Consider the following 16,319-nt stretch of genomic DNA (forward strand, 5'->3'; position numbering starts at 1 on the left):
TATTTATACATTTTTATTCAGAGTTACTCACAAAAGGGAGCATTTAGAAAAAATATATTTTGCTTTGGTCTTACAGAGGAGGCAGGACAACCAATTGGGCTGTTTGTGATGTACGATGGCCACACATAGGGTGTTGAGAGCAACCAGACCCAGAACGGTCCAGTAGAAAGTGTGAGTCTTCACCATACGGCGGACGGAGATCCGTAGCAAGCGTTCTTTCCGGCGGAAATACGACGTCGGTCCTCTTTTGGCACTGCGAATGCTTGCTCTGTTTAACTGCATGCCTGATAAAATTGAACATTTATAAAACAGCACATCAACTCAAGTCCTTATTTGTTATCACCAATCTGCCTGATAGAAAAAGAAAGCTGGGGTTTGATCCACTTCAGCTCTGAGAAGACTTGGATGTAGCAAATTGTGGGTGACTGTGTAATGTGTTTTGAGGGTCGTGAAGGACATGAATGTATTGTAAGGAAGATACTCACCTACAGATGATATGTCGGCATACGGCTCCTCTGGACCTCTCCGGGCATCATCCACGCCTCGTCTCTTTATGGTGGTGGCTCTTTTAAGCACTGATAACAGGTGCATCAAATATTTACTCTGTGTTAGTGTTTTGCTATGTGAACTAAATAGATTAACAATGTAATTAGAATCATTTTCCATAAACTGTATTAACAAGTACAGTATATAACCAGATAATGGGAGTCTTACACAGCTACACATAACTGCCTGTTCATTTTTTGGAAACATTTTAATCTGAAAAGCTTATGAAAAACCCTTGTATGTTTTTGGGAGGAGCAAAAACAGTCTCTACTTAAAAAGTTTAAAGTCACACATCACAAATGCACAATGAGCAGGATTGTGGAGGTTTGTTTATTACGATATCAGTACATAAAATATACATGACCTCTATATAGCTTTTTGGACCTTTGCGCCGCAACATTTGTCCAAGTAGTGTGAAATATTGATGAGAATATACATATTCACAAGGGCATTGAAAATAAACACATGACCTTAACCCTAACACATTATAATGTGTATTATTTTTATGTGGAAAAAACAGAAAAAAAGCAGCAGAGGTCAAACATCTTACCATCTAAAGCAGAAGGTCCAGAATTCTTGTTCTCTTCTGCAAGCATAACCTCCTCTGCAAAATAGCAAACATTTTAAGCTTAAACCTTACAATGGCAAAACTTACAGGCTGTTACCCTGCAGGATGGTATTCTGCTGAAGAATTTGGTGGCACTGTGGCACATCGGTGTGCTTTGACAGATTGATTAATTTTTTATTTGTTTTGCATAGCTCGTCGTCAGCTCTGCGACAGATGTCCCTGCTGCCTGTTTGTGTACCTGCACGGTCGATCCAGGCCCGATACCCATTTAACTCCCTCTCGATCTGCTGCTGTCTCCTGAGCTTCATGAAGGCTCGGCGGTTCTCCACCCGCTCCCTCTCTTTAGCAAACTCCCTACAGGAGCCAAGAAAATACAATAACCCACAGAGAGGAACCATGGGGATAAGACCACATAATTTATCAATCTGATTCACCTGCTGAGTGAAGGAATTAAAGGCAGAATAAAAGAAAGGCAAAATCATTTACATCCTGCTACTAACAGGGACCACCAGTTTTACCAGACAAAACCAATGGCAAAATATAAAACTATTCATAAACAAATAAATGCAATTAATTATTCATGTATAAAAAACAGATACACAGATATACCAATACAGAGCATTATGCAAATTTAAAGGGACACTGCACTTTTTTTGAAAATATGCTAATTTTCAAGCTCCCCTAGAGTTAAACATTTGATTTTTACAGTTTTGGAATCCATTCAGCTGATCTCCGGGTCTGGCGGTACCACTTTTAGTATAGCTTAGCATAATCCATTAAATCTGATTAGACCATTAGCATCGCGCTAAAAAATAACCAAGAAGTTTTTATATTTTTCCCGTTTAAAACTTGACTCTTCTGTAGTTAACTTTGTGTACTAAAACCGACGGAAAATTTAAACTTGCGATTTTCTAGGCCGATATGGCTAGGAACTATACTCTCATTCTGGCGTAATAATCAGTGACTTTGCTGCCGTAACATGGCTGCAGCAGGTGCAATGATATAACGCAGAGCACGAAAATAGTCCCCTTGGTAGCTTTCAATAGTCATTGTTAAAATAGGAAAAATATCAAAACTCTTTGGTCATTTTTGATGCTAATGGTCTAATCAGATTCAATAGATTGTGCTAAGCTATGCTAAAAGTGGTACTGCCAGACCCGGAGATCAGCTGAATGGATTCCAAAGCGGTAAAAATCAAGTGTTTAACTCTAGGGGAGCTGGAAAATTAGCCTTTTTTCAAAAAAAGTGGAGTGTCCCTTTAAGATTAGCAGGTCATTACATTTAACATTAGCTTAAATAAAAGTCAGCTTGTGTTTGAGACCAGTAAGGAGCACAGTACTCACCCTGACAGAACTCCTAATACAAGATTTAACACAAAAAAGGATCCAATTATTATTAGTGGGATGAAGTACAGCCAGTTCCACGTAGGGCCTAAGGCATCATTGGTCTGTGCAAAAAACAGAATGGGAATTGTATTTACATTTCTGTATCTGGCAGATGCTTTTATCCAAAGCACTTCATGGTGCAGTCAAAATGTAATTTAGCCTTAAGGGGCGGTCAAACTAAACTTTCGTTCCATTGACTTCCATTCATATGCATGCGAATATGTCCGACTGGAAACGCAGGCTCGTGTAAAAATATTTTGCATTTCGTTGCTTACCAAAGTTCGAATGTGGTGAATTCTGACCTGCGAATTCGTATCACTAGGAGACATGCTGTCACCAGTAGAAGACCAGTACGTCATGGTGACCTTTCTCTGTACTGAAAAGCAAGGACGGATGAAGCACTCTGCGCCCTTTATTTCTGTAACGTCGAAAAATATTTGCATACTCAAAGTCTAGTGTGACCGCCCCTTTAGAAAGAAAATATGGCGTAGTTGAGCTTCATAATAAATATAAATATATAAATATAATAAATATAAAATTTATATTGTACAATCCTACACTGTAAAAAGCAACTGCCTCAAGCAATACAGTTATTTAATAAATCTAGGTGATTTTTTTTTATTGTTATTTTTTTTCTCATTTCTGTTTTTTTGTGGTTTGTGTGTGTTTTAATGTATATGTTTATGTGTTGTGAGACACCATGTAAGCTTAACTTAATTGCCCTAAGGGGATTAATAAAGCTCTAAACTAAAAAAAAAGTATCTGTAAATTGAACAGTAAAATACTGTATAAATGATACAGAATAAAACCGTATTTCACAAAACATGTGATAACCGTAGGATTCACTGTGAAAAACTTTAATTAGTTTTACAGACTAAGACCTTACATTTAACAGTAAAAAACATATAAAAATATGGTTTATTGCAGTAAAATTAACAAGATACTGTATTACCATAAAAATGAAAAAAAAAAAATATTGAGCAATATCAGCGTAATAGATATGGCATTATGCGTTATTGATGTAACATTAAAACTTTTAGAGAATATATTTGTTACCAATATACTGAGCCATCAGTTTATATTTTACTAAACCCTTGTTGATAGAGTTTAAAAATTAGAATAATATCAGTCTGCACTATAGTGGTCATCATGCAGGCATTTGTCATCAAGTTCCTAATTTTATCACACTAAAATTACTTTTAAACATAAAATTACAATTATTTTCTAAACATGGACGATAAGTTTACAACTGCTGTCAAAACAAGATACAAGTCCTCAACTATTCCAGCATCCACACACGTGATTTAGTAGACAAATCTTCTTTCTGACGTGATGTAATCACAAGTCAAATGGATATTTTCCACCAAATTTATCCCATTAAATCTCCAGTTTGTGGTTGTTTAAGATTCATTTGAAGTCACCATTATTGTAATTAGTGTTTTCTTTAGTTAGGCATTTGTCCTTGTGACCTTCACTGACCTAACTCTCCTCTTTTAGCAATTGCAACAGTGCTTTATTAAGACCACTTGTTTATTGCTAGGGGGAGTAGGAAAAACTATCATGTGATCTATTGATTGCTTGTATGTCATGCATATAATTTTATTTGCATAACATTTTATAAATATTTTATGAACATAAAATGATAAAAGAACATAAAATATATAAAGCACAAAAAAGTGATGCTCTATGCAAATGACACTATTTTGAACAAGACTGCTGTAATGCTTTAGTTAGTTTCTTTTTTTTAGTTTCTTTAGACATCAACACTTTGGATACAAATCTCAACGATGGTGACAGTAAATGGTAAGAAAGTTGCACAATTTTGTCATGTCACAATGCATGATGGGAGTTATGAATGAGTTTTCTACAATCCTGGTACCCAGCATGCATTGCAGCATGAAGCTTTGTTGTTGAATGTCACCATTGTTGCGTTTCATAGGCGGATTAAAGTGTCTGTAAAGACTACGGAGAATGTACTGTAAATCTACAGTATTTTAAAGGAATTACAACCGTCATTTGTACAACATAAACCTTTAAAATAAATAGTTTTGAGCTGTAAAAAATGGTAATGAACCCTAAATATTACAATGTTAACCCTTGAATTTGACAGATATAAACTGTTTTAGCAACATAAACATGTTAATTAGACAGTTATAAACTGTAAAAAAAAACATTTAAAATTTGTAAAATATACAGTACAATGGGTGCAATCCCGTAAAACCAATAACATTGCTACCGTATTTTTGACGGTAAAGATCTGGCAACCACAGCTGCCGGTTTTCTACCGTAAAATGTACGGTTTATTTTTAACAGTGTAGAAGTGCCGACCATACAAATTGTAATTCTGTTGTCATTGTCACCCAATTCAAAATAACCACATAGCATCAGTTTTGATGCGTTTTCTGTCATTTTTGAATCCCAGAATATAATCTGCCCTGTTTTTAAACAATTGGCCAATGTCCAATAGTGGTAAAATACCATTCACCTGCCAATACCAATTATAGGTTGATACATCCGTGCATCCCTAATTCATAATGGTATTAGACTGCGGTACAGATTCTATAGAAAAGTGTAGCAGTTCTTTCATGTTATGATACCAAATCCCATAGTCCCTCTGTTGAAAGTTTTAACCTTAAAGGGACAGTAGGTAGGATTTCCCCCATCTAGTGGTGAAATTGTATTTTGCATTCAAACGAATAGTGCTCTCTAGCGCCTCGCTTTTCCAAATCCGTGTTGCAATTACGGTAGCCGTTATGTACTCACTAATCTCACTGTCCGTTTCAGCTGGTTCACGTGTTCTGAACGAAAACGCGTTGTGGTAGGCTAGTGCTTTTTGTCCCTCTCTGCTATTATAGTTTTTCAATATGGCGAAACGACATTGAATGGGTAAGTCCAAGAAGTTCCATGTAAATAAAGAGAAGAAATTCTAAGCTTACAAAGAAAAGTCAGAGGTCATTTGACACCAATGAGGACATATTTATGAATAAAAACATTGATTTTGACTAATAAAATACTACATATTGTCTACACATTGTCATTAAGTTTTAATAAGCTATAAGGAAAACTCTTTCCTTGTACAGTGTAAAACTACCAGTGAGCTCACCGGGGTACTGCTCTGCCACACAAAGGGTGTAAATAGTGTGTTGGCAGGGGACATCGTGGCCTAACTGAGCTTAAGAAGGATTTCCCCATGTCCCAAATCCACTGTAGCAGTCAAGTCGTGAGTGAGAAAAACACCTCTAACTGTGTCTTCATGAGTCACATCAACGCATGACACTGTCTGACTCACCAAACGTACTGTGCGCTGTGAAAACCCTGTTTGATTTGGATGTTATTTCCATTGATTTACTTTAGGTATTAGCATAGATCTCTATATTAGCAATTTTGATTATTAAATTTTTGATTATTCTCATTTAAAGGGCACCTATTGTCTGATTTACGATTTTACATTTTCTATGATGTGTCAGTAGTCCCTTTCACACATACAGTCTTTACTGGTAATTTACTGGTAAATTGCAGTTAACATGTCATGTGTGAACAGAACCTTTCCGGTAAATCAGTGCTCCCAATTTACCAGTAAGACAGGTTGTAAGATTAACGGTAATTTACCTGTAAGCGCTGTGTGTGAACGAAAAATATAGCATTACCGGCATTTAGATGACGTCAGACCGCGCTGACAGATCAGGCGGGCCAATCAGAAAGTTTTTTATACAGGTGACGCGGTTTCCCCCAGACTGTTTACGGACGTTTCCACGCACATGTTGCTTAAAAGTCGAGCACACCTGAAGTTAACATCCACATTTCTTCACCAAAGTTGTTTAAAACAGCTTACCATCTAGGCTAATTGCCAAATTGCCGACGTCCTTAGCACACCATCTGTGAAGCCTAATGTGCAAACGCGCAGGTTCCGTTTGACGCCGCCTAACGCAATGTTGTTTGGTCACGAGCAACTTCGCGACCGTTTGCCACAGATGTGAAAACAACAAAATACGGACCGTGGATATTAAGTCATAACCCACCGTTTACAAATACGACACGGACGGAGCTCGCCGGCCGCGCGCCACAGGTAACTTCCGCTTTCTCTACGAGTTTACCGGTATTTTGATACTGATGTGTGAATGATGTCTTACTGGTAAAAAGACGGAACGTCACGTGAATGTGTGAACGGCATGTGTGAACAGCACATTTTTGTATTTACTGGTAAATTCATTCTGGTAAATTCATGGTAATTTACCAGAATTACTGTGTGAAAGAGGCTAGTGTGTATTATACATGTTAACAATAGTGAACAAAGACGCAAGTTATGGTCTTCAATGTAAATCTCTTTACTTGGACTACAACAAACACACGGATTAACAGTTTACTTCCTGGGATTGTTGACATGGACAGGACCGATATTATCATAATTCCTCCCGGCCTCACAGCCTGTAAGTTAACCTGTTAGCATTGCATTGTGACCGAATCTTTCAAACATGGTAGGGAGCGTCACATTTCCGGCTGACGTCAGAGGTATTCAGGCCAATCACAACGTACAGATTAGCTGGCCAATCAGGAACATGGCGCTTTTCAAATCGACGAGTTTTGTACAAAATCAATGCGTTTCAGGAAGACAGTATATTTGGAGCTACAAAAATTGATGGTATGTGGAAAATAATGTGTTTTTTGAACAATAAACCATGCGAACACATTTTATTATACAAAATGCACAAACTAACGTCTTTTTTTAGCAATGAAATAGGTGCCCCTTAAATTGTCTGTGCTTTATACTAGCAGGTACAATTCAAATCAGCAAATTTAGTATTATATGACAAGGTTTCCCTTTTGACCGATGAATTTGGTATTGCTAAATTAATGTGTCACACAGATAGACTATTTACAAGGCAAAAAGGTGATTACAAAAGGTGAAAAGCCTAATAGAAAAGTTGAAACATTCGGGGGAAACCATAGAGTACACATTCATAAAAACCTTGAAACATTTATCCACATTCTCCATTTTGAAATTACGTCTATTTGTGCAAAAATGGACACAATCTGAAACTGTGCCAACTGTCAGTGTCATTTAATGGTACAACATTTTTGGACTTTTGCCATTTAATGTTTTAAGGGAGAGAGGACAGAAAACAACCAAGAAGCAACTCAAGTCCCAAAAAGAGAGCTGTGATTCCTTAGAAAGCTAAACACCAAATGCCAGCAACCTTACTTTGACATCAAAATATAAAAGCTTAAATGTTCAAACAAGATCTTCAAATATAGGTTACTGCTTTGCCACAGCATTACAAACTTATTAAAGGTCAAGTTTGGTATTTTACACTTAAAGCCCTGTTTTCAGCTGAAATAGAACGGTTTTGACTGAAATTTGGACATATGATGCTGGCCCGAGAATTTGCGGGTGTTTGTTGTATCAGCCCCCACAATGGCTGCATAGGTGCACCGGAACAATCCTTCCCAAAATGCACCAAACCCCCGTCCACAAAGACGTGAAACTCACCGAGTGGCCAGGGGCGTTCACCGATATGCCCACACAAAAATCGCCGCAAAAGATGCCTTCCAACAGGTGTTTTAGCATTCGTTGTAAACTTGTGGACCTATTTTTCCAAACGCCTCACACTCGTATATGGGCCATTCTACCGAATTGGTGCAAATTGACACTTCAAAACTTCTTGAAAAAAGTGTGTTTTTTCCTGCAAGCTTTGTAGACATAAACATAGTAGAACATCTAAGGAACATTAATCTACTGATTGGACACTTTAGTTTCCTAGCATGTTTTTATACAGTTTCGAAATGTTTTCTCTCTCCCAAAATTTGTCACTACCGAAACACAACAACATTTGATATAAAAATTAGGTTTTTAATAGCCTATTCTGATTTTCTTTACAATAACCTTCTAAATATATTTTTTACATTTTTTTAAAGACAGTGTCATGGTTATATTGATTAGAAATATTATTTTAACAAAACTATAAGAGTGGTTCATCAAATTAAATGCATTTTGAAAGCAATATTTCTCTGTAATTGCCATACATGCACTGATACAGTTTTCAAATTCAAGGATTCATTAGTTAAAATTTTTATCTAACTAAACAAAATTATGTCATCTTTTCTGATAACAAAACTTATTTTATTTTTCCAGAACATTATTTGTTTCGGTCGTGACATCAAATGTTCGGTAGTGACGACCATATTGGATTGTCCATATTTTGTGTAAAAAAAAGTAATTAGTTAGTCAAAAATGGTTGGCATTATGCAGTCAAAACATACAGCACAAAGAATATCTAACACAACACCACATAAAAGCACTTTGCACTGAAATTACGCTGAAGAGATGGCGGATAGTTCAGACCTTGAAGGGATGCAAGATGCTGTGTTGATTTTCACATCTCTTGAGAAAAAGATGGCAATGTATGTCCATATAAAACTTCAAGCCCACAGTATAAACTACAGAATTTGGTGTGTGTGCACCCATGTCCATCTGTAATGTTGGTGTACACATGTGTGTCTGTTTTTCCATTACACATTCTAACTTCTCTAAACCTCCTTAACTTATTCTCTTGTTGATGAGTTTGACTTTTTTGAGTTTGAAGTAAACTTAATTATTTATTTGATTTGAGGTAGGTTGAATACATTTTCATATAAAAGAACTAGTGATAGACCGATATATCGGCAGATTTTTGCGAGTTTTATGTGTATTGCCATTGGCTGATTTGTGGCTGCTGTGTTCACAGAGTTTTTCCGGCATTATTTACAGACAGAAATATAGTTTTTTAAGTTCAATAAATGTTACTTGTTTAAATTGAGACTTATAAAAATTACACGAAGATGCCAAATGTTACAAGTAAACTAAGTGAGCAAAATAAGTATCGTCTCAAGTAAATAGTCTCTCTCAGTCTGTCCGCTTTACTTTCATATTTCTGTCTATGCATGTAGGTGATTCCTCTCTCTCTGTAGCTATCTCTACAAATTAACCAAAGATATTTACATTTACATTATTAGTGTGAGCCTGCCCTGTCTACACTTAACAATGACATGTCAATTTACAATGATACTGATAAGTGCTATCTGTTATGTCATTTATAGAAAGCAATCAGTCAAAGTCCCGCTAAATTAGCGCAGAAAGTTTTCCTAGAGACCAGAGGTAGAATCATATAGCCTTCATTTATATCAATAATGAGTCAAGCTACTACTGTATGAATTAATTAAATTAATCTGGCCTAGTTCATTTTATCTTAGTTTGTAGTCCTAGTCAAATCACGTACAACATTACAGAAATATGACTAACAAATTATTTGTACTGAAAAATAATATATGTGCACTTTAAAGTTTCTATTTATTTATTAAAATAAAGAAATAAGTGTCATTTTGTCACTACCGAAACAATCACGTCACAACCGAAATGTCAACAAATGTTTCGGTTGTGACTGTTTCGGTAGTGACGATTTAAGCTAACTTTGATCCTACTGCTAAGATGCTAATCAGTATGTAGTTAACTAGCACAGTTCTCAACATTGAAACATGAGTAAAACCTAAATGACCAGTAGAAAAAATAAAAAAAACGTAATTAATCATTGAAAACGTGTGATCGGTAGTGACATTCATAAATGTCACACACTGATTTCCAAACTTTTGATTACATTTACTTCAAAACCATGGGACTGATCTAATCACCATGTCACCACAAGGGAGAGAGACCCAGACAAAGTTTCTGGTTAAAAATGGAGGGGAGTGGCTTAAGGCATTATTATATTATTGACCAAACTATGCAATGTTTCGGTAGTGACGTGAAAATGCGGGACAGTGTTTTTTTACATGATTTTACATGATTTTTTACTGAAAATATCCAATAAATATATTTTTGGTTTTAATTAACAAAAGTATTCAAAGTGATACTTCTTAAAACAATGATAAAAAAAATTACAAAAATTATTTCATATTTTTTTTCCTATGGTGAAATTCAGACCTTGGGGTTTGGGACAACCACCTCTCAATTGAAAGCACCATATAAATGATGATATTTTATATATAAAGCCTGCCGCTACCTCAAATATTACTTTGGGTTTTGATTGGTATTTGCTTATATTTTTTTATTATCAAACATTTTCCTACATTAATGCTTTTTAAATTATTTTTTTGGTTCCGGGACAGCAATTTGCACGAATTCGGTAGAATGGCCCATATTCTTCCATTGAGAGCTTGAATAATAGACACTGCAGCCCAGTTGGTGGTAATAATCTGCCTTTGCCAATTGCAAGAATACAAACAAAGTTCCCGGCGGCGGAGTAATACCGTACCTCACAGCACATCTAATACAAGTCAATGGAGTTGGACAAAAAACTGTTGGAAAGTCCTTTGCATCGATCCTTGTGCGAGCACACCAGTGAACACCCCCGACCACTCTGTGAGTTTCATGTATTTGTAAACGAAAGTTTAATGCATTTTAGGAAGGATTGTTACAGTGCACCTTTACAGCCATTGTAGAGGTGGGGGCTGATACAACAAACACCAGAAAATAATCACATGTCCAAACTTCAGTCAAAACCTATCCATTTCATCATAAACAATATGAAAACAGGGCTCCAAGTGAAAATCACCTAACCTGTCACTCATCTTATATAAGGTCATATAATACAGCAGTATAATCAACACAAGCAGGTTCCAAATTTTGCACCAACAAAAATGTAAACAGTAAATCGACACATTAACTTACATTATAAAGTACCGTCGTCCAGCCTTCCATTGTTATGCACTGAAAGACGGTAAGTACGGAAAACAAGATGTTATCAAACTGGGTGATGCCATCGTTGGGTCCTGTCCAGTTGCCAGCGCATTTATATTTTAGAGGACATTTCCTGTAACCACATGGGTATTCAGAATCAGATGAATCCACAGTCTCATTGCCTGCAGATGAGATAAAAAGAGAAATTACATACATTAAGTATGTAAGGAAGTTACATAGTTGAGGCTTCACAATTAAATGACAATGTTTTATCCAACAGTACAGGTGCAACTGAGTGCTTTAAATAAATGTGTGCTATCAAGCCGATTTCATGCCAAATTTATTGCAGCATTAGAAATTACAGAACATAATACATAAAACTGCAATCACATTATAAAATATATAGATTTTCTTCCTTGTATTGCCATTTATTGCCTGTAGTTTTATTTTATTACACCCAAACTGTGTTTGATAACTAAACCTAAAAATATAACAAAGGTGACCCTGCATTGGAAACCTCGGCTAATTCAGTGTTTTTATTTAATTTGGAGATTAAGCGCGTCAAAGCAGTCATGACCAAAAAAAAACGACAAATGAGAAATGACAAATAATTTGTGACTGTTACTGCAAATTATAAAAACTAAGCTTTATATACAATTCATAAAAACACTGAAATTAATGATTTTATAGACACTACGCGTTATTATTTAGCACAGAAATACCTGCTTGCTTTCACTTTGATCATCTCCATTCACTTTAGATACAAAAACAACTGATGATATTATTTATTTCAGGAATCTCTTTTCTATCATTTGAAAGTGAACACCAACCATAATATTAAATCACAAGAAAGACAGTCGTGTCAGGCATAAATATAGGTTCGGTGCAGATATTTTCCGTTTCATCACGGAAATTTTAAGAAACGGCTTACCTATTTTGTAGTTTAACTTTTGACAAGATAACCATATGTTTTAAATACATTTTAAAAACGTATACCCGTCGAAAACATTTGTTTTTGTTAATGTTTAGTTTGATAAACTTCTAAATATGAGACGAAGAGCACCTAGCACGTTCGGCTAAATTGCATGCGCAAGCATGGCCAGCACGCAATAGTGCAAAATCTATACAACAAAAAGCAATCCAAAATGTACAGACTTAAATTAGATCAGAATTTACGTTTATAATAAATACATTTTTTTAATAAAATAAGGTCAGAAGTAACAAAGTGCAGAACAAATGTGCAAAATGCCTCAAGTGCACGAAAACAAAACACAAGCCAAATAGATACATCAGATAACCCAGAGTGATTTATAAATAAATGAAGAAATTATTAAAAGAATAAAAGTATAGCCAGAATTGCCAGCTTTTTCTTTGAAATGTAGAAACAAAGAGGCAATGGTTTATTAACATAGGAACCTCTTATGGACGTGTAGCCTGGTCACAGGGGTTGCTGGATTTATTAACGCATTTTAAAAATATTTATTGAAAGCTGATACTTCACATATTATTTGCAGAATTATAATAATATGCTGTATATTAATATATTGGGAGAAAGCTGTTATATGTGAAATCAGAGTTGTGCACAGTGCACCCATATACGGACAAAATTAAAGGGTTCTCATTTCATAACACATCTGCGACGATTCAACTGTGAGATTGGTAGTCGAATCAGGCTTCTCCTATCAATGCATCGAATCTTCGACTATTCGGGGTCACCCCTAATGTAGTGCATAGTAATTTTGACTTTTTTCTGTGCTCAAAACAATTATATTTGCCATCTAAGTACCAAGGGATGATGTATTGTAGAGGACAGCAGATTACTGGTGCTTTTGATCCATCAAGTACTCCCATGGTAAAATTGTCCAACAATGCTTAACTGCCCGAGCCTTTAATGGACAGGGAAGGTCTGCATGGACCTATGATTGGTAAAATTACAACATGTTCTTTTAAATTCAAATGATTAACTTGTTTGCTCTATTGTTATTTGATGTTATTTGTAATAAGCATGTAATTACAGTGATTGGTTTTGTTATTTTTGAAACATTCATCTTTTCATTTCTCTTTGCATACTTTAAATATTTTGTTTGCATCCTAGACTAAAATAAATATCCTTGTATGCCCGATACTAATAAAATGTATGTGTTTGTATGCATATTCTTTTATTATGTGGATCTGCATCAATAGGTCAAGATTTGGCTGGCTAGCACGGTCCTGTTAACTCCTGCTGGTAGATGCTACTACACCATCTGGTTTCTTTCTCAGTTGATGGCCATTTAACATTGGCCATTTATTCTGATAAAACTAAACATTTGCAATCAACATATAAATGGAAATACTAACAGACAGCTTTGCCCAGATATAACACATCTCCTCTGTGCATGCTGTTGCACCTTAGATAGCACCCTATTATACACCCAGGGCAATGTAGCACAATGCGCGACGGAAGTGTTTTTTGCTAGTTTTAAACCAACGCAATAAATTATTTTCATGTTTAGCGCCACTTTGTTTAAATAGCAAATGCATTTGCACCCAATTTTGCACCCATGGGCATTCTGGTCTGAAATGAGGTGTGTTCAGGCGCATTGTTGGCGCGTTGGTATTTTGAGGCTGCTAAAATAGACTACGCTATTGACTAACTAAAACCTGGTCTAAAGTCAATGGCGCAATATTGTTTTTGTTATTTAATGAGCGCACACATGGATGCGCAGCAGAACACAACCCTTTATATAATATGAAAAATTAAAGAATTAAAATGTAAACGATTATTATTGAGTCTCTTGGACATAAATGAGGACAGATTATGAGACGTTAGAAGGCGAAAAGAGATGTTTTACATGTAGCCCTGTAAGTAATTAAATGTTTTGCTTTAAACAAATGCAAATATTGCATCTATTTTTAAATGCTACACCATGGATTTATTGTATATGATGACTCTGTACCTGTGGATATGATGAGACACATTTTTAAGTAATGCCTTAAAAAAACCTCATGGCGCTGTCTGAGTGCTGAAACGGCTCTCCGCACTTTGTAAATTCTTTATCTCCTGTTTGTTACAAATAAAGTATTATTAGATTACAAATCTTTTCCTCCATACTTGTAAATCATTTTTTGATGATGCTGGATATCCAAACATTTACGGCAATTAAAAGCATGCTATTTTTACTTCCATGACTAAAGAAATCGACTTTTAAAGGGTTTAAAGCTCACGTAACACACCCTGTTTCTGCATTTATGATGTTAATCTGGAGTACCTATAGGGTAGTATTACATCCTTTCTATCTCCGAAGAGTCTTTAGTTTAATGAGATTTATAAAAGAAAGATTAGCTTTACCGAATCTTTCCGATAACGTACGAAAAAATGAAGAAGGAGGAGTTATACCACGGGAGGAGCGAGTACGAGTCATGCAACACTATACAATACTGTTTTAACTTATGATTCACTACATGTTCGTGTCATTTATATAATATGCAAGCGCCTATTTCCAACATAAGACAGAAATCTTACTTATCACATGCAACACACACGCAAAACTCCGCTGCTACCCTGGATAATAAACTATATCCATTGTTTCCATAAGGATTACTTTCTTCTCCTTACATCCAAAAACACACTTCTTCTTTCGTCCCATTGTTGAGTTTTGAAATTAAACAAAGCTGTATCGCGTGATAAGATGTTTGCAAGTTCTAGTGTCTCCTGCTGATTGACGGGTGGGCGGGGTTTTCCGGGGGAAGTGCCCATATAAAGAAGTGATACGTATAGAAAACCCGTGAAACGTCAGTTAGCAAAAATGGAATCGGACACGCCCGTTTAGACTGTGTGCTGTGCATTTTAGACCATGCGTTTAGATTGTTAAAATAGGACCCTCAGTGTGATAGTGTGTTATAGGCTAATGCTTACCACTGATGTCTGGTTCAGCTTCACAGTGACTGTGAAGTTTTCCGCTGTAAAATTCTAGTCCAATGATGGCAAACATGAGAATGGCAAAAAACAACAGCAGGCCGATCTGCAGCAGGGGAACCATGGCCTTCATGATGGACTTCAAAACTATTTGCAGACCTGAAATGAAATCATACCACACCAGATTGAGATTAAACAACATATTGCACGCCTACATTTTATTGTCAAACACTTCATAAAAATGCGTTGACATACTGGGGATGCCGGAGACCAGTTTAAGGGGCCGTAAAACCCTCACAGCTCTCAGTGTGCGCAGGTCTACAGGAATATTCATGTGAGCTCCTGCTGTAGCCAAAATCCTGCAAGCAAAATAAAATGAGGTTAGGCTAACCTTATAAATTCCAGTTAAACTAAACCAACAAGCATGGATGACATCTGGCATATTTGTGCATGCATATTTTACAAATATTTTAATGATGATGATTCATCAATTATGGTTAGTATGCTAATGGTTGTTACAGTGCTGACTCACAGTGGAGCGTAATCCTGTATGTAAAAATGGAGTATTTAATGCAGCAGTGGGCATTAATGAGGTGATTCCACTTTCTAATAACAGACATTTCTGATTCACAGCTTTCTTCTGATTCAGATGTGAGATTCATCAAGCTTGACCAATGAGTCATTCATTCATACACACATGCTCTCATATAGCCACACACACACTCATACAGAAGTGCACAACTTTTTTATCAGGTAAAATACTGTAAAACTCCATTTTATTTTTAAATATGCTAATTTTCCAGCTCCCTTAAGCCGAAAAGGTACGTCCACGTATGCGCGCCGTCCGAATGACGTAATTTTCGTCATCAGGAGGGTCCGCGGTCGGCCGCGCGGACCGTCCGCGTGCAGCCCAAAATTTGAGACCGCGCGGACAGTCCGCGTACAACAGCGCATGCGTGTGAAAATATTTAGACAGGACACTCCTCTATAAACAATTATACAAAGGAAATAGACAGCATTTGAACACACACTATCGTTTTTCTTCTTTAACTTGTACTTCCAAGAACAGAAAGCTGTGGAGCATGTTTGTTACCATAATGTTTGATTCCTGTTCTTTGTTGTCTTGTTGTTTGTTCTAAACTGTGTTTGCAATGGTGGATCAGTTACTTTTCTTCACCTATCCTAATGTTTTAAGTAAGCAATAAGGTACGA

The 16,319-nt window shown here is 36.2% G+C and overlaps 1 protein-coding gene across 8 annotated transcripts in view; it reads right to left on the reverse strand.

Moving 5' to 3' along the window:
* The window catches only part of cacna1ea (calcium channel, voltage-dependent, R type, alpha 1E subunit a), a 185,371-nt gene that overhangs the window by 52,374 nt on the left and 116,678 nt on the right, over positions 1 to 16,319 (reverse strand). For all 8 annotated transcript variants that reach the window (XM_073868041.1, XM_073868045.1, XM_073868048.1 and 5 more), the window contains 8 exons: positions 15,363 to 15,466; positions 15,108 to 15,266; positions 11,201 to 11,391; positions 2,458 to 2,561; positions 1,353 to 1,468; positions 1,097 to 1,150; positions 486 to 575; positions 75 to 284 (listed from right to left, as the gene is read on the reverse strand). In XM_073868041.1, coding sequence (XP_073724142.1) covers positions 75 to 284; positions 486 to 575; positions 1,097 to 1,150; positions 1,353 to 1,468; positions 2,458 to 2,561; positions 11,201 to 11,391; positions 15,108 to 15,266; positions 15,363 to 15,466 — 1,028 coding nt within the window. The remainder of the gene's footprint in view (positions 1 to 74; positions 285 to 485; positions 576 to 1,096; positions 1,151 to 1,352; positions 1,469 to 2,457; positions 2,562 to 11,200; positions 11,392 to 15,107; positions 15,267 to 15,362; positions 15,467 to 16,319) is intronic.

This window comes from Misgurnus anguillicaudatus, chromosome 5 (genome assembly GCF_027580225.2).
Source record: "Misgurnus anguillicaudatus chromosome 5, ASM2758022v2, whole genome shotgun sequence".
Taxonomy (NCBI): domain Eukaryota; kingdom Metazoa; phylum Chordata; class Actinopteri; order Cypriniformes; family Cobitidae; genus Misgurnus; species Misgurnus anguillicaudatus.